Source organism: Amphiura filiformis, chromosome 17 (assembly GCF_039555335.1).
Source record: "Amphiura filiformis chromosome 17, Afil_fr2py, whole genome shotgun sequence".
NCBI lineage: Eukaryota > Metazoa > Echinodermata > Ophiuroidea > Amphilepidida > Amphiuridae > Amphiura > Amphiura filiformis.
The window spans coordinates 53,090,938-53,115,776 of NC_092644.1; the positions used below are offsets into that span (position 1 = coordinate 53,090,938).

At 37.1% G+C, this 24,839-nt stretch overlaps 2 protein-coding genes across 2 annotated transcripts; one reads left to right on the forward strand and one right to left on the reverse strand.

Moving 5' to 3' along the window:
- Nucleotides 1–321: 321 nt before the first annotated feature.
- LOC140137966 (uncharacterized) lies at nucleotides 322–10,597 on the reverse strand. The gene is made up of 5 exons (XM_072159785.1): nucleotides 10,341–10,597; nucleotides 6,287–6,559; nucleotides 3,650–3,724; nucleotides 2,992–3,033; nucleotides 322–1,622 (listed from the first exon to the last, which is right to left on the reverse strand). The coding sequence occupies exons 1-5, from the start codon at nucleotides 10,467–10,469 to the stop codon at nucleotides 1,446–1,448; spliced, it is 696 nt and encodes a 231-aa protein (XP_072015886.1). The 5' UTR covers nucleotides 10,470–10,597; the 3' UTR covers nucleotides 322–1,445.
- LOC140137965 (zinc finger CCHC domain-containing protein 17-like) lies at nucleotides 10,473–24,839 on the forward strand. The gene is made up of 7 exons (XM_072159784.1): nucleotides 10,473–10,623; nucleotides 15,987–16,044; nucleotides 17,157–17,257; nucleotides 19,981–20,069; nucleotides 20,479–20,579; nucleotides 22,068–22,201; nucleotides 23,129–24,839. Exons 1-7 carry the CDS (start codon nucleotides 10,519–10,521, stop codon nucleotides 23,267–23,269), a joined length of 729 nt encoding a protein of 242 aa, XP_072015885.1. The 5' UTR covers nucleotides 10,473–10,518; the 3' UTR covers nucleotides 23,270–24,839.

The following is a 24,839-nucleotide window of genomic DNA, read 5'->3' on the forward strand; positions in this document are numbered from 1 at the left end:
CCTAGCTCCACCTCGTCCGAGGTATCTCAGCATATACACATAGAGTCCCCAGGTGCAGATCCTCGACAGAGAACCTCGGTACTTCGAAAGAGGAGTCAAAGAGGCCATCCACATCCGGGCCAACCAACCCTCTCTGAATAAGGGGGCGCTACAACTTAGCAGAGTCTACGATCCAGTTCTGGCGTCACAAGTCAAGAGTCGTCAAATCGATCAACGAACTGGATCATTCTGCTGAAGAAGGTTGTAGTAATAACAACCGAAAATTTCAGGTGAGCAACTTTATGTGTTGTGAACAAAAGTTCAATTCTTCATTTATTATTTGTACTTTGTTTACTTTAGCAAAATACTGATGATATATAAAATAAAATCCTTTTAATGAAACAAATGAAGCATTTTGATTTTTGCAACTGCAAATCAATGCCATGCATAAAAGCATACCAAAATGACACTTTCAACAAGCTGAAATGTATGAACACATGCAAATTACACTGCTGTGTGTGGAAGTAAAAATTATTCCAAAGCAATTGGAGATATTTTTCAATTTCCTTAATTTCTCAGATTAGATTGAATATTTTTGCTTGCCTAAAATGTAATGAGCAATTGCAATTTTTAACAAGACAGTGAAATCATTAAGCAAACTGAAAACTTAGCTTTTCAGTCTCACACAATTATGAAGCAGTATGATCTATGAACACAGTCCTTTAACTTCTGATTCTTTATGATATAAATTTACAGACACGTACAGCGATTTGTTTCACACACCTTAAAATCACATTGTGGTATTATTTGAACAAGCATGCATGTAGAATTTTTTGATCAAGCATGCATGTGCTACTATTAACCATTGAAGCCCTACTTTTACTAACAAAATTATTTATACTAATATACCTTTTCAAATCAACATCTGAAACCTTCGGAGAACCGTGCACATGACCAAGTGTGTACGTGAGCATCTTTATGCTTGCATAAATTCACATGCGCTTGCCAGTGACACACATGATTCAAAGTGCAACTAGCGTAAGTGCTGCACCTAATATGCATGGTCATCATATAAACAACTGTCTTTGGAAAATTTGTGGTTTGAAAAGGTCTATTTGTGTAGCAGACATGCAAAATATTTTGCAGATAAATATGCTTTGTGTACATCTTTAAACCAAACATAACTTAGCTGTCATTTGAAATCCTCACTCCCCTGTGGAAGATTTAGCTTTAGTCTTCCACAGAGGGAGTATGGTTTTCAAATAGAATAGATAATCGGGTAACTTCCATTTGAAATATTCAATCCAGTTGTGAAAGATCAAAGTAAAGTCATATACAGGGGGAGTATGGATTTCAAAGTAATTAACCCTAGCTAATTTCATGTTAAAAACATACACCCTCTGTGGAAGAGTTGTATTATATCAAGATTTCAAATGGACTAGCTCATTTTCACTCTCATGATAAGATTACCATTTATCCTTCTTCTTTTTCTTATGTTTGTGTTTCTTGACCTTGTATCCCTCATCAGAATCGCTGCTGGAACTGCTGCTGCTCGAACTGGAAGAACTTGAACTTGACGAGCTAGATGATCCTTTGTGTTTCTTCTTCTTCATCTTCTTCATCTTCTTTACTTTCTTGTGTTTCTGTATAATGGAGAGGGTTCATAAACAAAAGGTAAGCAATAACTTCCACTCGAACAAAACAATTCCGTTTTTGTATTACAGTTTGCCAGTTTGTATATATGCAGGTGAAATGACCATCCTTCCATTTTGATTATCCAATTCACAATTTCAGTCAACTAGCCCTGGTTGGCAAAGGTACTATCATCATAAGGTGGCCACTTCTTCACACTTTGAAATTAACAGCTATTCTGACAGCTAGTATTCCCATCAGGGTCATGTAGAATATACTCCTATGGACAAGTCAAAGTCAGTTTTGATTAGTAATTAACAGGTGGGCGTGTGTGCGTGAATACGCCCTGCATCCCCTTGGGCAACATGGCTCAACCCATGCACCAATTGGCGCGTGGCTATTTTGATATTACATAAGCCATAGCAGTTATAACCAGCACTAGTTATGCTCGATTCAAGTTTTGCAACTCTCGCCAGATAGTGACAAACTCGCACTACAAGAACATTGTCACAAGAACATTGTGTACATCATATCTATCTAAGGCATTAAAAACAGTCACACAAAATGGACTTGACTCATAATGCACATCTAGATGAGAAAACATGATCAGAACAGCTAGCAGGATGTGAGGTAAAAGTAAATGTTGTGTTGGAGCAATGATCACAGGCAAATGTGCCCATCTCAGTTTCCTTTGCATTTTCCCAGACCCCATATGTAACTTGTTGTGGGAGGTTTGCCAATCCCCATTCACAATGAGTCTGTTTTACCTACCCAGCACTATATGTTGCTGGTACCCATTCACATACACTTGGGTTGAGAGATCTAGAGACAAGAGGTTAACGGCCTTGTTTAAGTGTACAACATGATGGAACCGCTCAGGTTTGAATTACCCGCAACCTTCCAATCTTTGAGTCAGAGCCTGTACCGCTGAGCCCCTACTTCTCAGGACATGCACCAGCATAATAAAATAAAAATGACCTAGCTTAATTTTACGTACTTCAATCACTTTTCAATTTGAAAATATGATGTAGAATTTTTCCCCAGTGTTGCACCTTTTATCCAGAGTTGTAAGCATGCATTTCTAATTGCAGACTGGAACAAAAACAAGCAGTTAATCAATGATAATGATAAACTTGTTCTTGATATCAAGGAATAGATATGTAAATCTTTGCAGTCAGTACTCAAGACTCTGCAAGAAATGTGTTCTAGATGCAGTCGCATAATCAGGATTTTTTAGGGGAGGAAAGACAACTTAAACTTGGCAAGATTTGACAAAAACGGTCAAAAAATGCCTACAAATCTGAAATATCATGACTACACCACTAGCTGCCAACATGTATTATGACTAAATGTGAAATGAATGTATGAAAAGTGAATTACCTTATGATGAACATCAACTGCCACACCACATGGGGGAGCATACTGAAAACAAAATAAGACATTGGTGATATGCATGGACTGGATAGTGATGGTTTGCAGATTACTACTAAACAAATCAGCAGCATAGGAAAAGAAATATCAATAAAAATGTAATGATTTGTGTTAATCATGCAGACCTAGTAATTAGACATAAATCAACAAATCCACTTGCATGAACATTTTCATAAAACATGAACAGGGCTAATAGCCATGCAGATATGCGTAAACATCAACAGTTTACAGAAATAAAGATGTGTTGTGTTGTGAAGCACAGCGTTGACTCCCAGTTTGACTACTATCACATATACACTTCATTTTGAAGCAACTGAACCCTAAAAACAGTCTAATTTAATTAAAATCATCAATGGCCAGTCACGTGTGTGATAAAAGATATGATTTGGTGACTGATTGCAAGTATTATATATTTTAGGGGTAGATATGTAAACCACAGAAATCCTTATTTTGGGGATAGATATGTAAACCACAGAAATCCTAAACTTGTGCAAGTGCAAAGATTCTTGCAAATTCTCAAGCGAGAATCCAAATAGATCAGTGCACACTGTCACAGATTTCTAGGCCTGCCCTAATCATGCAAATGAATGGCATATATAATACTTACATGTGGTGCCCCAGGTTGACCAGGATAGCCGCTTGTCACACCTACAGGAGGTGGCGCTCCATAAGGAGGGGCTGCCTGAAATACAAAAAACAATAGCAAGATAAGCAAATATTAAAATAACAATTGAATTAGTCAAGATTGGAAGATTTGCACCAGGAGGGTTGCAGAAGTAGACTCGTATATTTTGCTGTGATATGGAATTATATTCTTGTAGACCAAAAGAGCATCCCTCATACATAACATAACCCTTACAAAAATGAACCAGTATTTGTGTCATTTTTTCTATGCCCCGGTTTGAAACCTGGGGTAAGGGGTGTAGGGTTATGCTGCTGAGAATTTGAAATTGCACCCATCCATGTGATCCTGTGTCATATACTGGGGTACCCAAAAAGGTGTTTTTTGTTACATTTTGATGTGCAGCTTTGATTTCAAAACACTGTCTCTTGAGTATTCCTTCACTTAGAAGATTCAATTAGGTCTTAAATTGAGGCTAATTTATTATATATTACTCATGTTTTTAACCTGTTTTAAAATAATTTTTAATTATTTTCTTTTGACATTTGGCATGAAATGTGCCAAGGGTGGTTGAGAATTAGGAGGAGGAGGATTAGGAGGAGGGATTCGTATCGTAAATTTGATCTAAAACCCCCTTTAAAAATTTGAATTTAGTAAAAAAATGTCCAAATGAACTCCCAGACATCTATACCAAGTAAATAAATACAGAAGGTCATTTAAAAGACTAATACTTGCTCAAAATGATTTTTAATGTAGAAAAAACAAGTGGGGTTAAATCCCACCTACTTTGTGATTGTTTTTGCCAGCACTCTCTCATTTTTTAACCGATTTCCATAAAAACGGTGTCAAAATGCTCAGGAGGATGAACCACTTCAAATGAGATGTGTAGGTAAAATGTTTGAAACATTTCATTTTTTTACTATGTAACACAAAGGTACCCCAGGTGACACAGGACCAATGACCATATACCAATTTTCTAAGAAATTTGGACCCATTGCTATACCAAAAGTTGAATTTAATGCAAGTTGCCGAAGCTTTTACAATTTTCCCCAAAATATTTGCCTAATTTGAACATTTTGGCTGCAGTTACATGTTGGCACAATTTGGCTATTTTCATTGTCCTAGAAAATGGGATTGATATAACATAATTATGGCCTAGTGCTATGATGCTATGTTTAAACCTGACAAAATAAACAACACCAACAGCAACAAACTTGGAAAGATGTAAGGCCAATGAAAGTTTAAATTGCGAGTTTACCATTGCATGTGTCAACTTTTTATGCTGTGTACATGTATAAATGTCATGCTGTGTAAGGTTGTCTACTGTCACCAACCATCTTTAACATTTTCCTTGAGTATATCATGATGGAAGCTCTTGATGGATTCGAGGGAACAGTCAGCATCAGAGGGTGAAGGGTTACCAACTTGCAATTCGCTGATGATATCGACCTCTTGGCAGGACAACCTGAAGAACTAAGTGATCTCACAAGAAGGCTAGATGACAGTGCAAGGCGACTTGGCATGAAAATCAGCGCTGCAAAGAGCAAGGTCTTGAAGATGGGGTCTGATGAAATAGTAGAAGTTCATGTTGGAGGGGAAGAACTTGAAACAGTTACACAATTCAAATACTTCGGTGCAACCATCACAGATGATGCCAAATCAGTGCAAGAAATCAAAATCAGAATTGCTGTAGCGACATCATCACTAGCCAATTTGAAACCCATTTGGAGAGACAAGAACATCTCAATGGCAGCAAGAATGAGCCTCCTGAGAGCATTGGTAATTTCCGTCTTCCTGTATGGGTGTGAAACCTGGACGCTTAATGCCGAGATGGAAAAGAGGATTAACGCATTTGAGATGAATTGCATGAGAAGGCTCCTCCAGGTCCACTACTCTACGCATATACTACCAACAAACAAGTAAGGGCAACGATGGAAAGTTTCATCGGAGAGCATGAACACCTGATCTCCATTGTGAAAAGAAGACAACTCCAGTGGTTTGGCCATGTGATCAGATGGAAGAACAGTCTAGCAAACACCATTCTGCATGGAGGTATAGATGGGGTAAGGAAGAGAGGAAGACCAAAGAAGATGTGGAATCGTGGATTGATAACATCAAAGACTGGACTGGACTGAACTTTGACCAGCTAATACGATCAGCTGAGGACAGAGAACTTTGGAAATTATGCATCTCTAAAGCCATCACTACGTCGCCCCAATGGCCTCCTAGCTATGGGACATAGATAGATAGATAGATAGAAATGTCATTTACCTACTTTGCAGTAGGTAAATTAAGTTTAAGTTGAAAACTTTGTACATTTGATTCTTTTTTTCTACTTTCGATAGTCTATAGTGTAAAAAAATACAGCCTGCAAATAAGCTGCAGTATATTGACCTATCGGGTTTTTTTTTTCTTGTTCTTTGTTGGTTACTGCAAATGCTGCCATTAAGAAGCCTGATATATGTGTTAAAAAATTAATGTTAAAAAAAAAAAGAAAAATGAAAGAATCGCCTCATCACTCAACAAGCAACAGGAAAGTCAACATCAACTCGAGATCATGTATATGGTGACAGTCTCAACATGTCCCTGCATGTAATTAGTTCATCAAGAATGTGCACTTACCCCTGGGTAAGGTTGTGGAGCACCAGGATACCCTGCAGGTGGTGGTTGCTGGGCACCTGGGTATCCCTGGGGTGATGGTGCCCCTGGATATGGGTATCCTTGTGGTTGTCCATATCCTGCTGGTGGTGGCGGTGCTCCCCCTGGGTATGCTCCTGGTGGGTATACTGGGTTAGGTGGGGGAGGATAACCCCCTCCTGGAGGTGGATGACTTGGATCACCTGGAGGTGGGTAACTCATAATGTACGCTGATACCTCAAGGCTGATTCGGATTATCTGTAAAGAAATTGAAGGGTGTCAGATCTATGATTGTATATATATTTAGCTGGTAATATTTTAGCACATGCCCTATATGCCCCCACAAATGTTTGTCTCAGGAGACTGAAAGCTAGCACATTCACAGATTTTGCAAAATTGGTCGACTGAAAGCTTTAAAACATTCTTCTCTTAAAAGCCCATTCAGTGATTTGCTCATCCGGACGATCGTAAAAATCATCATAATTCAGAATTTGATACCTTTGTCATTGTCATAGGTGTGCTAACATAGCATGTGAGTGGTTCAGCTGAAAGCTGTGTCTTTTAAAAAGACAAAATAAGACATTTTACACAAATATGTAATTTAGATACTGACAGTATCTAAATTAGCTACATGTACATTTGAATAGGGCTTTAACTTCCTCAGTACTGAGCACTGTTTTCTTTGTTTTTTACCAAATTTGTCATTTAGCTTCATTTCAAAAATACCAAATGACAATTTGAATGACTTGTCCTTCACTTTTAAGCAATTTATAAGCAATTTTATTTTTTTACACTTATGCTGGGATCACTGAAGGGTCTTTAACTCATGTTAATTTGTCAGTTCAGCACATTGAGACAAAGTCTCTGCCTATCATACAAACTCAATGACCAAGTACATATACATTCCTCTGCAGGAATTGTTGTGTCCTACTGTTGATCAATCAGCATGATTGTTTATCGTATGTGTTCATGCTTGCTACATGGCATACTGGGCATTAATATATTCTGAACAATTGGGAAATTTACTTTTCTTTAAAATAGGTTGACTGTTGACTGAGAATAAAGCTGAAATTTTGAGCATTTTGAGCTACCGGTATCATTTGATCTCCATCGCTTTTGCAAAAACGAGGTCACCTTTGTGATACAATTCCAAAGAGATGTTACTTAAATAGTAAAATGCACATTACAATCATTGCCTGTCAACATTAATATTATCAAAATTATTATTATTATTATCAGGCGCGTATCCATGAATTCATAGACCAGGCGGCGCAATTTTAACCCCTGGGCTCATAATTATTGCACAGCCCCTAATGACGACAGTATTCGCCTACCGTGAACATGATTGGTCAATTCTCAATCTGTAGTGTGCTTGACGGAGATATCTTTACACAAGTTTGGTCTCATGATCGAGAATGAGATATTTTGCCTATATTCATAGTCATGATAATATGTAGGTATGCCAGGTGAATTCAAATTTGCCTTCAACAACTCTTCCTATACTTTGTACAGGGAGACAATCGTTGTTAATCTGTGATGAATCCACAGTCCAGTAGCGTGTACGCGAACGCAAGGTTACGCGTACGTGTTACGCATGAGCGCGTAAAATTTGTTATGCCTGGAACGTATGCGTAAACAATCAATCAATATTTTATTAACATTCACCAAACAAACTGGTAAACTGGTATAGTTAATATTGAAGTTACAAATTACAAACATTTACAATTGAAGTTGTAATCTTAAACTTACAGTTGCAAGTACAAATATTTACAATTATAAAAGAATTATAAATAATAGTCTTAATAATAATATACAATATTAATAGTGACGTTCAGGTCCATGGTGCATTGAGGCCTGAACTCTCTTATGTTAGTGGTAGCAGCTAAATATTATACCGCTTTAGGCTAACTCCACAGAAATGGTACATTTGCATGAATTTTAAAAGTTCATTCAATGCTTCCAAGTTATTGTTTCCTGTCAAGTAGACTAACAAAGCTTTCAGAAACCACTCTTGTTTTTTGCCTCGCATAATTTTATACATTTTTATGACAATTTGAAGTTTGGGGAATTGGAACAGGTTTGTGTAGCCCTAATTTTGCAGGAGATTGCTGATCTTATGAGTATTGCTGATCCTAGTGTACATGCACAAAATATATTTATTAGTGGTTTAATGTCAGCTTTGATATCTTTACTGCAATTCCAGAACAAAATTTAAACCCATCATAAATGTAAACTACGGCCTTCAAATATGGGTATTGAAATGTCCCGTCTGTCACAGAAAAACATCAAACAGTTGTTTATTTTCTATATTTTAATATATTTTTTGTTCAAAACTTAATTCCTATCTCCTATCAAGTAGGCCTCATTGAAGATATTCCATCTCAAAATGTGTCCGTCTGTCACATTTTAGCATTCTTGCCATGTACAATCAAATGGGGGGAAATTTTCATGTCAGAAATTTTTAGTTTTTTACTTCAGATTCATATTCTGCACTAAATTTTGGCCAATAAAAAATGATTTAATGTTCATTTTGACAATTAAAATTCCATCTGGCAGTCAAACCTTTGTAAACTCTAAAATTTGATCATTTTTATGGGTAGGCCTACTGGATGTTTGAAGTTGACTCCCCTCGCATGAGAGGCCTCAAATGATGTTTAAGGTAATATTTTATCATGATTAGATGTTGTTTGTAATTTCTGTGTGAAAATAAATCCTACAAAGTATATTTGAGCAACTCGCCATTGCTCTAAAGAACACTGTAAAAAATGTTCAAAAATGGTCCCGTCTGTCACGTCCTGTCTGTCACAACTTCGGCAAGCCCAGGTATAAAAATCTCAGCTTTGTATTTTTTGAGTATGATGTTTACTGAGAGTTTATGTACCAATGTTTAATTTTGACAGCATTTTTTAATAAATCTCACTTGAGAACAGATAGAGTTTTGCAAGAATGTACTTTTTCTAAAAAATTGATGTTTTTTCCGTCCGTCTGTCACGCTGTATTTCAATTTGCAACCATACAGCTATTGAATCACTTGGTTTTATCTTGTGTGTTTTAAATTAAATTATGACATGTTCTCTTTGACTTGGAGTATAACAGTTTGGGATATGTCTTGTAGATTTTTTTGTTAAGGCATTTGAAAAAAAAACGTCTATCTAACTGTCCCGTCTGTCACGCTGGAGTTAGCCTTTATTCTTTAGTTTTATTGCCGATATCAACAGATAAATACCGAGATCCTCTTGTAAGGTTGAGTGGCAATGACAAATGGACATTCCGAATGAAAGAATCATGTAAATTGGACCCAATTAGACATCTTTAGCTTATTTCGTCGCTGTCCGGTGCCTCTGCGTGGTTAACTTCGAAGGAAACCACTCAGACAACGCGGATGCATCGTTGTTAATCGGTGATGAACAACGGTGAAACATGATTGAATCCCTAAATCAAACTGCATCATTATATATCAAATTAAAGCCCTTGAGTAAAGAAAGCCAAAACTGAAAACCTTTTTGTCATAGCACTTTCTGTAGCAAAGTTACATCTTGTTAAAGATTGACTTTCATCAAAAAGATTCCGCCAGCAAAATTCCCCAAAACAGCATTTCTGGGTGTTTCTAGATCTTAGTCTCATAACGATAGCAGCCCCTAAAATTCCATGTGCGAGTGTCTCATCACCAAAAAAAAATCATATATTTGGGTCAAAGTATAGACAACATATTTATGTAGGTTTCTTTGAGCTAGCAGTTCTTTTAAATTTGTATTGCCGGTTTAGGCCATTTTGGCTGACTAGTAAATGTGTTCTCATACCAAGAGTATGACTGTCCCGGGATGACTGTCTATTTTATAATCATGTGATGATATATTTGGTAAGCTTATCCCCCTACTAACCATTTGTAACACATCATTAACAACATAACACGCACATGTACTGGCAGTGCACACAATGACAGCCTATATTATTAAACATCAGCGTTGTCACTGTCCACGTCAGTCATCAGATTTTGATTTTCATTCCACAATGCATGAAAAGCTAACAGAATACTCACCGATCTTGTTTCTTTCAAGGCGTTGTTCTGATGTTTACTTTGCAAAATTCCAAGCCGATTATTGACAGCTCGTAGGCAATTAATCAACTTGATGGCGCTATTTTGTTGACAAAACAGCAAAACACTCATGTTAAATATTGTTTGTTTGTCGCGTTTTTTAATCCAAATCTTCAACAAAATGTCAAAAAGAGATTATGAAAGAGATGATTATAGAGAAAGAAAGCGCCCACGTCAAGAACAAGCTGAACAATTGCCTGAAATTCATAATATATTTCGAGGAGAGGTAAGCTTAAATTTAAAGCTAAACTTCTGCCATGACCGGCAGGTGTAAAAGACAGAAAGCAGAAATGACAGAAACGACAGAAACAACAGAAATTCCAGGAAATGCAGAAATGAAGTTACTGAGTTTTGATTTCAGGAGTTCTAAAATTCTAAAATTTTTGTAGTCATGTTGTGCAAAAGTTTTAAATAGATGTTTGTTTGTGAGTTTGGACGCAATATGAGTTGTGTGCCGCCCCATACATGCCATAATGAGTTGTGTTTTTCATAATCCCAGATGAGATCAACATGTCAGTTTTCATTTTGCATTATGTTATGTTTATCATGGTAAACACTACATGTGCTACCTCAATGATGAAAGTTATACTTGTTATAGTAAACAATGGGTGTTTCTATCCCAGGTTTCCATTTCTACTTCTGCTTCAAATGTAACGTGAAAACGTTCCTGACAGGTATTTACTAATATTATAAATATTGTTATAATTTTTCGAATAACAAAACTTCAAATTTGCCCGAAATCGTATATTATGGCTAAATAATAAAAATATGAAAACTAGGATTTAAAAATATGAGTTCAAATCAAATCAAAAATCAAAGAGAGGTGCTTTTGGGGTTCGAACCAAGATCGAACTTCCAAATACATGTATTTACCACTAAGCCATACCAGAGATATGATTAATTCGGTGACAATAATAGCAATGTTATTCCCACTCAGTGGCTCACTCGTGTCTTCTATTTCTGGAATGAATTAACACCGTCCAAATCGTAACACAAACCTTTATGCTGACTTTTAAAATTGTTTGAACGTTGGGAGTATTATTTTCAAGTTAAATAACCAACCAAGTTTCTTTGCAGGAAAAACATCGGCCGTACAATATATGGCGTGACAGTAGTCACACACAAAGATAAACATTTCAACATGTTCAATATACGACTAAGAATATACTAGGCCTGGCATTTTCGGTAATTTTGTACCGGTACCCGCCAGATTTTTCGGGCGGGTAACCGGTACCAAATTGCAAAAAAAAAAAAATGTTTTGTTTTTTTTTAAGTTTTTATTTTTTCGGTTTTGTACATGTAGTGTCCCTGGACCTAGACCTAAATGCCAGGATCATTCATGGTTGACCTAAAAAAAAAATTTAAAAAAAACAAATTTCAAGATATTTTGTATTTTTAATATGAAAATCGATACTTTGTATTCATGTCATACTTTAATTTAATGATTTCAAAATGCATTCAAATTCAATTTTTTTTTTTTATAATTTCGGTACCGGGAGGGTATTTCCTACCCGGTAATGTAATCTCGGCGGTACCCGCTTCCCCCGAAAATGCCAGCCTTAGAATATACCCCAACCAAAATTCACGAAATTTTCAGGCAAGCAGGGTTCGCAGGTTTTTGCCGCAGGTGGAAAAAACCGCGGTTTTAACCACGGTTTTAACCGCTTGGCTAAAAAACAGTTTTGCCAGTTTTGCCGCAAAAATGGCAAAAACTAAAAAGTGATTTAAAGTTCAGATTTTTGATCTCAAAATGAATTATTAAATTAAAAAATTATTGTCCGAGTGTAACAAGGCCAGATTTTGTAATTAAAAATAACATATTAAGAAATTAAAGGCATGCATTTTCATTGCTCACTTAGTGCATTTAACTGAAATCTGGCATTTATATTAAATTCAAAAGTTTTTCATTTTAAGGACTTGATGAGACAAAAAATATGTTGAATGATTCATTAAAAGTTGTATGTTTACGGTTTATGAGCTTTCTGTGTACTTGTTAACATTTGAGCGACTATATAAGTTTTTGCCATTTTTGCCGGTTTAAACCAGGCAAAAACTGGCAAAAACAGGTTTTTGCCAGTTATTGCCACTTTGTCGGCAAAAACCTGTTTTTGCCGGCAAAAACCGAACCCTGCAGACAAGCTAACTTAAGTTATTCTATAACATGACACCCATTTTTGATTCCGACGCTTTTTCTTGCTTGATGATATGAACATTTTTGTGTTCGTGACATGCAATTTTTCTCATTTTCTGAGCTACTTTGGACATGTTCAAGCTTCTTTTTTTCCATTTAATTCAACTTTTACACGTTATTTGTTGCTTTACACAAATGTTTGATGTCTTATCTGTGGTCAGGGTACATGAATGGAGCAATATACGACCCGTGTCTTCCATTTCTGGAGCTAAAATTTCAACATTGTGTTACGTAACCCGTGTTCACCAACCCAGTATAAATTTTTTCTGTCGAACAAAAGAGGTCACAAAGTTGCTGTCGTACTGTTAAGATTGAACGTAGATATAAACATTGTGGCAGAATGACTTCGAGAAAAGTTGGAATAAGGTGCGTTGACGCCTCAGTTTTTTTACTTGGGAGCAAAATTTGGGCGCCTAAATTTATAAAGTTAGGAGCCATTGGCTGCTCAATCAGCTTTTGCACCGCACAGCACTGCAACCGCCCTTTGAAACAAATTTTAATTTTAAAGTGGTGCAGCCGTGTGGGGTCTGTAGGGTGAAACCCCAGCCTACAGCAGGGTTTGATGGGGCAAGGGCTCTCATGGGGTTTAAGGGGGTAAAGCCCAAGCACTTTTGAAAATGAATACAATTTTAATGGTTTACAAGTTATATTTAACTATTATTTTTAAACTGCAAAACTTCGACATAAAATTTTTTTGTGTCAATTTCAATTTGTTTATTTTTTTTGTTTTTACTTTTTTTTAGGCTGAAAAGTGGCCGCATCTTTCCAATGGACCTGTTTATAATTGGTTTACTCTTTTGCAGTGTTAATTAAGCAAAATACCATGGTAGTTAAGTTTGTCGATTGTCATGACTCGATCATGAGAGACAGGTCGCCTTTCTTTGGTACATGAATCGATGGGTGTACTTTGAGAGGAATGATATTTGTGACCCATTGACGTGGCGGTGCAGTGTTGGTGTTGAGAATGCTTCCATGATACAGAATTTGAGAATCATATCAATCATGCTATCGCCTCCTACATGAAGTGCTTCAGCAATTTAATATACAAAGTTCTACTTCTTCACAAGTTGGGGGCTCAGTGTTTAAGATCATAAACAGCTGGTGCAGGAAGCTCTGAAGCTGCTGTGCTGCTGTCGTTGTTAAAGGGTGTCTTCGGCAATCTCAACTTTATCAGGGCTGTCAACTTTTTGGAATTGCTTGGCGTGAGACTGAGGCGTACCGGGATTTGCCGACTCCAATGTTCATTTTGACCCATAATGATTTGAGCCACGGCGCTAGAGAAATTATTCATGACTATGTGTGAGATTTTACTCATTTTTCATCTTTTTGCGTGAGATTTACTACCTAGGCGTGAGACAATTATACTACCTTGGCTTGAGACCGTGAGAAAGTGACCCATGCGTGAGACTCACGGCCAATGCGTGAGAGTTGACAGCCCTGACTTTATGCCGTAGAAAAATGAGTATCAAGCCCGGGGGGGCACTCCAACTTTGGAGGTGACGCGTATGTAGGGCTGTTAAGACCCCTTTTTCAGCATCGCTGTCACCCAAAGACCCCATATTTTTTTACGAACACATGCTTCGCGCGCTCTGTCGCCCAAGACCCCCTATTTTTCCATTTGATCTGTCACCCAAAGACCCTTACAAGTTCAATTTGAACAGCAACTTTCATTTATCACTGATTTTGTTACTTATTTTGAAAAAATAAAGAAATTTGAAGCCATTTAGAACTAGAAATTCGATTTTCGAGGTTTTTGAGGCGCTGTTTTGGTTCTCACCCAAAGATTCCATTTAAAAAAAGGCCATGTTCTCACCCAATGACCCCATATTTTTACATTTTGCTCTCACCGAATGCCAAAAATCATGCTCTCACCCAATGACCCCATATTTTTTACATGTTGCTCTCACCGAATGCCCCTTAGTACGAAAGCGCCAGCCCTACACCTATATCCATTTCAAATTGAAGTGCCCCCCCCCGGGTATCAAGCATGATTCACATGGTTTTATTAAAAAACAAACTCATGAAATTGACCATAAAAATCAATAAAAACATCCGGCTCTCAACACGCGATATTCAAAATTCTTGCGTCAAAATTGTCTACAATTACGTTATGGTTACTTAATTGTGCTCAATTGTTGCCAGCCTTCATTGTAATACTGGGACATCATTGCACTGGACAATTTTGGCGCCCAGGAATTTTGAATATCGCTTGTTGAATGAGAGACGACTATTAATTTGTTTATGGTCAATATGAGTTTGTTTCAAATAAAACCATGTGATTTGTGCTTGATAATTAATTTTTTTTTAAATCATAAGGCATATTGTTGTGATTGCAGGAGATGCCCTTGAGGAGTGAGCTAAAATTCATTCCATCCCTCTTTGATTTTCACACCTTTCCTCGAATTCTACCCAGAAAGCGAGCGAATGATTTAGCAAGTGGTGGTGTAATTCCCCATCTTATCAGTCAGCTTCAGGTCTTTCATAGAATCAGCTTGTTGAGGATAGCAAGCTCATCAGATTTATAAAAGTTGTTGAGGCTGGTGTTGAAGTTCCTCCATCTTTCTCTAGATTGACTAGACATGGAAATGGTACAATTACATTGTAGGAACAAGGAACTTAATAAGTTGTACTCTTTTGGGAGTGGTCAAAACTTTTTGAGCTTTTAAGTTTAGACTAACAAAATAAAACATTTACATTTACATTCCTTCAGAATAACTTGCAAAATATTGACAGATTCATTTTATCCTGCTGTTGAGAATTACAAATTTCACATAGTTATGTCAGATACTGTTCAGTAATCACAGGTGGGCTGCATGGCTCTGAAGCCGAATTTATTTATATTCCATCGCTTTTTGCAGAAAAGGCCTCATGGAAGAACAGAGGATACCTTAAAACATCCACTGAATCATCCACTGAATGAGTAACCAGGCAAAAGAAGAAATAAAACAAACAAAACAAACCAATCATTCTAGCGGTCTTGGTCATGTCAACTCTATTGTGATGCAGATAAAAAACATTTTAGTTTTTTTTTCCGGAAAAATTCAACGAAAATCGAAAAAGAAAAAAAAATCGCATTTCGCATTTGTTTTCAAACCACTGGTGAGCTTTGAGACAAACTTTTTTAGCCTAACCATGATGTCATTGCCACATTTTGAATATTGTGTGTTGAGAGACGACTCGATTCATTTTTATTGTCAATGAGTTTGTTTTAAATAAAACCATGTGATTGTGATTGATAATTGTTTTTCCAACACAAGGCATGATGTTGTGATTACCGGAGCGTTCCTTTGAATACAATATAGTACCATTAGCATACATTGGCAACAAATGACTGAAATATTGCCAATGAGCATAACTTCATGAGCATTAATATTCAGTCTGTATTATTTATGTTCTAGGTAGTATCTATACAGGCATATGGGGCTTTCATTAAGATACCAGGATGCCGTAAGAATGGTAAGCATCATCCATTGTGTAGAACTTGGTAGTTTAGATTAATATTGATCAGTACTAGCACTTTTTTTATTTTAAGTGCACAAATCAGAGAATTTTGTATTTTTTTTATTATTGTTATTATTATTTGAGTTTTTGAGTCATTATTTGAGTTGTCACATCGCCGTTTTAACATTAATTTGCTGGTCATTTACAATAGTTAAATTGATTCAGTGGAAAATTTGTATCTGAAGAATAAAAAATGTTTCAAATTTTGAATCAATTTTCATTCAATTATTAAAATTCACAAGAGGGGTATCAAACTGCAGCTATAGTAGATTCAACCCACAGCAGCTAAAGGGAGTATCCCATCATGCATTGCAGTCTATCTGCTAGCTCCATAGCAAATGTATACAAAATATAAACAAGAGCCGCTTAGATATTGAGAGCTATGGATAGTTTCACAATACTTTAGAGATCATATTTTTTAAAACAAAAGTCTAAGCTCCCCTGATATACATGTAAGTGAGTAATTGAAAGTTGAAGTGAGGGATTTTGTGTACACTTTCTATGGCACAAACAATTTTAATATGGTACTGCAGAGCATGATGGGATACACCTACATGTATTAGCTGCTGTGGATTGAACCCATCGTGGGACATTTTTCAAACAAATTCAGGCTACCGGGCGATCATGCATACATGTACATGTACCCACTATGCATGACTGGTAGATGATTGACCAGCAGCCTGGTTTTGTTGAAAAAATGTCCCACGATGGGTTGAATCTGATATAGCTATATTTTCCACACTTTCAAATGTGGTGGTGTTGATGAATACATGCAAAAGGAATGTAATAAAATGTTTTACAAATATTCAACATGATTAGAATTTTCCTCCATCCAAAATCAGTGTTTTGGCTGCAACTCATTTCTGACCAATTGTATTGCCTTGCAAAAAATGGTGTCTTAAATGCTCAGGAGACCATACTGCATCAAAGTTATGTAAGATGTAGCTTAAATCTGAAACATTACCATTTATTGCCAACAACTAATTATTCATAATTGATTTTTTTAAATGTAATAATTGGCATTAATGATTTTAAACTCCCCCCCACACCTTTTTTTTTAAATGCAGGTTTGGTTCACAAAAGCCAGATTTCTATGACTCGGGTGGAGGATGTGTCTGAAGTTTTGGAACTTGGTGATAAAGTCTATTGCAAAGTCATTTCTCTTGGGGTAAGGATACAAATTAACCTATTTTACCTTTTTGTCGGCTGCCAGCATAGCTGGAAGGACAAAGGCAAGGGCTCTATGGTTCAATTTCCAGGGCTACTAAGCGACTTCTTTGCTCATCTTTTCTCCTTTTTCATTCCTTTCCCTTCCAGTAGCAACAGTAAAAAACATGGGCCATGTTAGGGTTAATGTCAACCTTTTTGATAATCTCTAGGCACATTTGTAGGAGCATCGGGTTAACAAATATGTTTGAGGTTAAAGTTCATCTAGTGTCAATGTTAACCCACAAGAGGTCAAATTTTGTAATTGCAGTGAATTGGGCTTAAAGTTAGTTGACATAATCAAAATCAAGCAAAGGTCATTTGAGATTAATGTCATTTGGGGTCAAATTTGGAAAACTAGGTGGAGGTGTTGTGAGGTCAAAGGTCTTGTGAGGTCAAAGGTCATCAAGGGGGTCAAAAGTAAGCTGAGAACCACAATATTCTAGTTTATAAGTGACATGCTTCCATGAAATGAGGGTAAAGTTGGTAGTGTCAAGACTTCCTGGCTGCTGAGTTGAGCTGCTGTACAAGCCAGTAGAAGTATGTCCTTTATAAATGTCCACTGTGCCCCATACACTAGGGACATAATGTGTACCGGTACTACTGGTTTGCCCCATTCACAAAGACATGCTAGTTGCTTGTACAAATCTGTATGAAGTAAAGAACAACTTAGCAACCAGGAGGTCTCAAAATTACAAACTGGCAATTTTTCGCATATTCTGTGGGAACAGGTCATATTTGGGAACAATGTTTTGGGTAGTTGCTGTAGTGTTTGAGTCATATACTTTGTTTGATGTTTGTATCATGGGCAAAGATTCATAACATTGTATATATAAAATCATTAGAATGGCATACATGCAGTTGGTTGAAGCACCTGCGTGCACTGTCACATGGTTTTTCATAAGTGATGCTATTCTTGCATGTAGTAACAAAAATTGAACCAAACAGTATAGGTGCTGGAAGTCTTTTTTATAATTCTTAATAAAATGCAGAGCTGTGGATTGTGTGGATGGAGATGCTCTAACATGTAAGCTGCACTATCCAAGTGTCATCATATCCTATGCTCATCAGTTTAGGATGCTTATTAGCGAATGAATCTTGGACAACATGGTGGTGTGCTATGTACATTATTGAGTGAATGTTCTTTGTCATCCAGTAGTTGTAAATAAAATTTTTGAAATAAATCGATTAAATGCTGGAACTTACTTGTGCAACTTTGCTATTGTGTCTGGAACTACCAGACTTTATCAGGCAACCGACCTGCTGAGCTGGTCATGTTATATCATATATCATGTGACCAGAGTGACAGGATTTAACAAATTATCTGAAAGAGCACCAAATGTGTTTTGTGTATAAAGCTTACAACTTGTATACATGTACACTGTACATTGCATGTTGTATGAAGTATAATACGTTTACGGGACCTTTGGACGTCCAACCGATCGATTTGAACGTGCCATTGGCCTGGAGAGGAGGTATCTCTGTAGACGATAAATCAATATGACCTTCATCAAGTGAGGATCAGCCAAGCATGAAAAGTTTCTTGTTTAGCGTCACTAGCATATTATCTTAAGTATTTTTACCGTAGGCCTATAATCATAATACAAGCCTGCCTCAAGTGTAATGTGCGAGTAGGATGATTTCTTTGATATTCTTCTTGATCTGATTAATATTATACCTATTTCTTTTCTTTTAATACCTTTACATCATATGCCTATAACTTGTATTAGTGAAAATGTAGTCTAAAACAAAATAAGATTTCCCTCCACCTTTTCTTTTTCAAAGATAGTTTTCAAGCTGGAAATAATGTCACAGATATTTTTGTTGCCATGTTTAAAGATACGAAATACTTGTGTGATGGTTGGTGAAGGCTCCGATATCAACTATTATGACATGGGAAATATATCAATTGTGTGAAGAATACTTTGTGGGAACAAGTTAAATTTAATGTAGGCCTACTATATTGTGATTTGCAAAGTATTGGTTAGTACTTTTGTGATTATTCCAATTGGTGTTAAACATGTTTAATACACGCCTGCATTTGTAATGCTTGTTAGGGAGTAAACAAAATATTCTGTTGGCGTGGCCTGAACTAAAGGTCTGTAGTGCAAATCTGTCTATTTATCCAGCGTTTAGAGAATGTGTACTCAACCGTTGCTGTCAAAAGACCTTTGATTCTGAATACTTGTCTGAGTGTTTAATGACATTATACCATATATGCCTACTGCGGATGTGGTGGCATAGCATAATTCTCCACTGACGCATATAGAACATCATTAACAAATTTTAGTACTTCTCGGACCTAAAGATTATAAGAGATTATACACTTGGATGATGTTGTATTCATACTTGCATCTACCAGCATCTACTGCGACGTCGCCCAAAGCTAGCCTTTCAAATATGCCTCTCGTGTGGCATGTGTAAATAAACAAATTAGGTATGAAGCATGCACACAAGGTTAACATCGTCACACGTCTGCTCATGTCCGTAGGTGTTAGGCCAAGTATAAACTTTCATTTAACATTCTAACCAAGCACATGCACCTCAAATCTAACCTTCTACCTCTCTTCCGGCAAACATAGTCCAAGGGTCCCTCCGTCCCTTAAACGTACTATAGTCAACATGTCTCCATCTATATTCAAACCTATAAATGTAATTATACTGCATGTACTCATTGAATTCCAGGAAGAAGACAATGGTAAGATTTCTCTGTCAATGAAAGTAGTGAATCAAGGAGATGGGAGAGATCTGGATCCAAATCTAGTCATCTCAAAGTAAGATATTTGTGTCTGTTTGGTTGGGGGAGGGGGGGTTGAGTGTTTTTGAGTGTGGGAGTGTTTATGGGGATTTCTGTGTGTGAGTGGTTCATATAATCTAATTAATCAATCAAGGATACACACTTTGACTTACCAAGAAGTTCTCATTACTTACATAATTGCAATTTGAGAGTGGAGATCTATTTTTTTAATAGCTGCAGTTTATGGACAAAGAAAAACACACTATGCTGCTTTGTAAGTTGTCTCCTGTTTGCAAATCGCATGTGTGTGTTTCGGCTGTAAAGGTTTGTCTTAAAATTTTTGGAGGCTCCATACCAACTATGCACAATTGGAAACAAAAACATAGGTGTAATGTAAGCTGAGAGTCATCTGCAATGAATTTTGTCTGATTGTATTTGTTATATAGCCAGGAAGAGATGAGAAAGAAGAAAGGTGGTGTTTATGTTCAACAGAGGATTGAGCTTGGTGCTGTACTGAACACTGTATGCAGACAATGTGGAACCAAAGGTAAGCAGTGATTGATGAATCAGGGGTTACTTAACAGCTGGGGGCAGTGAGGCAAAGATAAAAACATACCTGGTGTATATGTTGCCCATTTTGTACATTTCATTTTCCTCAATGGTTTGTTGCTTTTGATGTATGCCCACTTACAGATTTCGTCAAATAAACGCCTTCGGGCGTTACATTTTCCCAAGGGGGGGCATTTATTCAAGGTCAATTTTAGAACGATAATTATCATTAGGAAAATTTAAAACTCACGCTAAAATGACGAACTATGAACTAGAAACACTGACTTCTGGTTCACTTCCGGGTTTCCAATCCAGATTTTCGCCAATTATTGACGCAATTTACTTACCATGTGGACAACTTGGTAACAAGACAGCATGGAAATATCGGCATTTTTGAAACATCTTGGTTGAAAAAAGTGGTGGGGGCGTTTATTTGAGGGGGGGTGGGCGACTATTTGACGAAATACGGAATTTCTTCTGGTTTTGCTCACATAATTTTTTGTAGTAGGCCTACATTATTAGCTGATTTAGTTTTTGCTTTTCTTGTGCTTATTATTATGTTAGCCTGATGGTATTTGCTTATTATTATGTTAGCCCAGTGGTAATTGCATTGATGTTTATTGCTTTTCTCTTGCTCGTTCACCTTTTCCTTTGCAATTCCCATCTCGGTTTTTGACTGTATATATTTTGTAAATTTTGCTTCAAACTTTTCCTTTTGCATTTTGCACAGTTACTTTGTGGCCTTTGCTCTTGTGTTTCCTGTTTTTCTGTGGAGACTGAATTTTTTGGGTGTTAGTTTAAGTTTCTTTTTTGCAGCTATATATATTTTGATTCATTCACATTGGTTTGGTGCTCTTGGTTTACGCCCGCTCAGTTTTAATTCTTTTTTGTTCTTGTGAATTTGTGGCGGGCCTAAATCATTTGCTTTTTGCTGTTAGCCAGTTGGTTAATGCAATGTGTTTATGATTCTTCCGCTCGTTTTTCTTCCTTCATTGCATTACCCATCTTGGTGTTGTATTTTTCTTTCATCTTTATATATTATCTAGTGATTATCATTTCATTATCATTCGTTTTTTTATATGTTGTCTATATTGTATTTTTATATTGTGTTTTAATATTGTTCAGCGCTTTGTGATCTTTTTGATGTAATGCGCTATATGAAAATAAAGTATTATTATTATTATTATATATGCTCGCTGTTATACCTGTCAAAATGTCACAGTGACTGAATTTTGTGTTAAATGGGCATGGTAGTTTTTGATCAACTTTTTTGCCTGGTAAGTGGCCTGCCTGGTAAAAGTGTTCTTAGGGGCACTCTGCCGTCTGTCCCCTGCTTCTATCTTCAAGCATGATCTGTTGTCTGTGAGGAAGCAGCAGCTGAGTATCCTACTGAAAGGATCTCCTTGTTTGTTGCTCAAATCATATGTGCTGTAATGATTCAGAATTATTCCACCTTTTTGTGAAACCTGATCCTTTTGTTTTGTAGGTCACATGTCACAGAACTGTTTCCAAGCACCAGGCAGTAAAACCTATGAAATCTTACCTGAAATGGACATACCTGAACCAGCACCACTGGAAGAGACGAGGCACAAGGAAAGGCACAAGAAAAAAAAGAAAAAGGTAAACTTCTTTCCACAGTATATATCAATCGTGCCTGATGTGTATGGAATCTTTGGAGTGTAGAGAAGCTGTGGACATATTCTGTTGTATCTGCTAGCCTGATGCCAACATCATGACAACTTCATTCAGTCAACCAACTTGGACTTCCCTCCCCTATTTAGAAATGAAGGAATATGTTATTCAAAAATTGTATTTTAATATGTGAGGAATGATGGAAAAATATCCTCGTTTCCATTTTTGATTCTCACAGTAGTGCAAATGCGACGGGTGCAGGTTAAAGCAGTGCTTGGGTTTACCCTCGTTAACGATGTCATTAAATAAAATTAAAATAAATATTGGGGGTCATTGACACAAAGACGTAACTCCAATTTTGGCCATTCTGAGAAAAATGATAATGGTCCACATTGACTTATGTTTCACTGGCCATGGATTTTAATGCGGTGCTAAATGGAGTTACTTCTATATGTGTTTATTGGAAAGTGCTCATATTTCTGAAAATTTTGATATCAAAGTCTCATTTTCGCAAAAAATTGAGTTACATCTTTGTCACTGACCCCTCGGTATCAATGTTATTGTATATCTTCCCTTTAAATTCCAGAGAAATAAAGTATGAAGTTGCTTTGCATAAATTTGCAGTTGTGACATTGTTTTACTGGCCTATAGGCACTGGAAAGTGCTCATATTTCTGAAAATTTTGATATCAAAGTCTCATTTTCGCAAAAAATTGAGTTACATCTTTGTCACTGACCCCTCGGTATCAATGTTATTGTATATCTTCCCTTTAAATTCCAGAGAAATAAAGTATGAAGTTGCTTTGCATAAATTTGCAGTTGTGACATTGTTTTACTGGCCTATAGGCTACTTTAGTGCAACCTGTTGTATTAAAGTACTGACCACTCGCATGTTTTTGTATTTCATTTATCTCAGGAAAAGAAGAAAGACCACAAAGAAAAACACAAAAAGAAACGCAAACACAAGAAATCATCCTCTGACTCGGACAGTAGCTCATCCTCCGACAGCAGTAGTTCATCAGACAGTGACTCTGCACCACGCAAGAAACATTCTTAAAAACAAAGACATCACAAACACAGACACGCAAGTAATTCATCATCGGATGCTAGTGATCATGAGAGTAGGAGACATAGGAGGAAAGAAAAGCGAGATGATTCATCAGAGAGAAAGCACAGACAGAAACAGAAGAAGCATCATCGGGACAGGTGATGGTAGGCGGGTGATACAGTATTGGTTATGTGAATGCTACATAGCTTTGAAGGTTGTATCATATTATAATAAGTGGCATTGATTGAGGTATCAAATTGCAGGTCATCCAATGTTTGTATTTACAGATTGTGCAAATAGAGGCCGTCAGCGTGACGTCATATGCCGCCATCTTGTGGGTACACGCTGTGATGGTCGTTCGATCTCCATGCGTGAACAGCAAAATCACCGCGTTGATGCGCGATAACAGCTGCATGGCAAGTTGCGCCATGCGCGACGCATGAACACACATATCATTTGTACCCACAAGATGGCGAAAGGCTGACGCCCTCTATTGTACCAGCAATCTAGTCTCTGATAGGGAATTAGTTGACCTCTGTTCAACTTGCAGCAATTCGCTGTCGTAGTGCATGTTACAATATGACCGTTGCCAGGTCAACTGGATCACGCTTTCTTTGTTACGAACCACTGATCGAAATGATCACAACACAAATCCTATGGCATATCAAAATTCGCAACAAGTGTATGAGCCCAGGCTTGGAGCAGTAACCAATGGTTACTAACGTGCACTACGACAGCGAATATTGTCACTTGTACCAGCATGAGAGAGCACCAGGATGTTGACATCGAAAAGTATAGTTTTTTGTTGTTGCAAGCAACTGGTTAGTATGATACAATCCTAGAATCATAGTACTTATAGCTGGTCTCGCTCATTTCACATTGTTAATATCGAGGGGTCAGTGACACAAAAATATTACTCCATTTTGGTAATTTTGAGAAAAACAAGTTTGTGTCAGTGAAGCACTTGGGCCTTAAGGAGTTAATTCTACGGTTCACTGGCCATTGACTTCAATGGGGTTTTTAATGGAGTTACATCTTTATGTTTGCTGGAAAATGTTAATTTTTCTGAGAATTTTGATAACAAAATCCCATTTTGGAAAAAAAAATGGAGTTACCTCTTTGTGTCACTGACCCCTCGATATATCGGAATCTATAATATTGTTACTCCAGTGCAGTCGGTGATGTCAACACGTTGTCTATTGAGGCTGGCAGGTGCTGCATACATGCATCTATAATTTGGTTCATTTCATGTTCGGTAGTGACGTAGGTGCGTATTTCGCTCGCCGCAGTATCGAATCGCACGCGTAAAGTTAAACGCCCTGAGTGTACACGCACGCGCACAGGGGTGGTTTGTCAGCACGCTTGCAGTGCAACCTTGAAAGGGCATTGACGTCACTACTAAACTTGAGGTGAACCAAATTATATTCAGCATCTTTAAACACATACATGTGTATCCTTATAGCTAGTAGTTTGAGTGAAGAATGCGTGTATAAGATACTCAGTGGACTCAATGTCTGCTGTGATTGACAGAGTGTTTTATTAATCAGGGCTAACTGCACTTGTGGGCGCACAACACTAT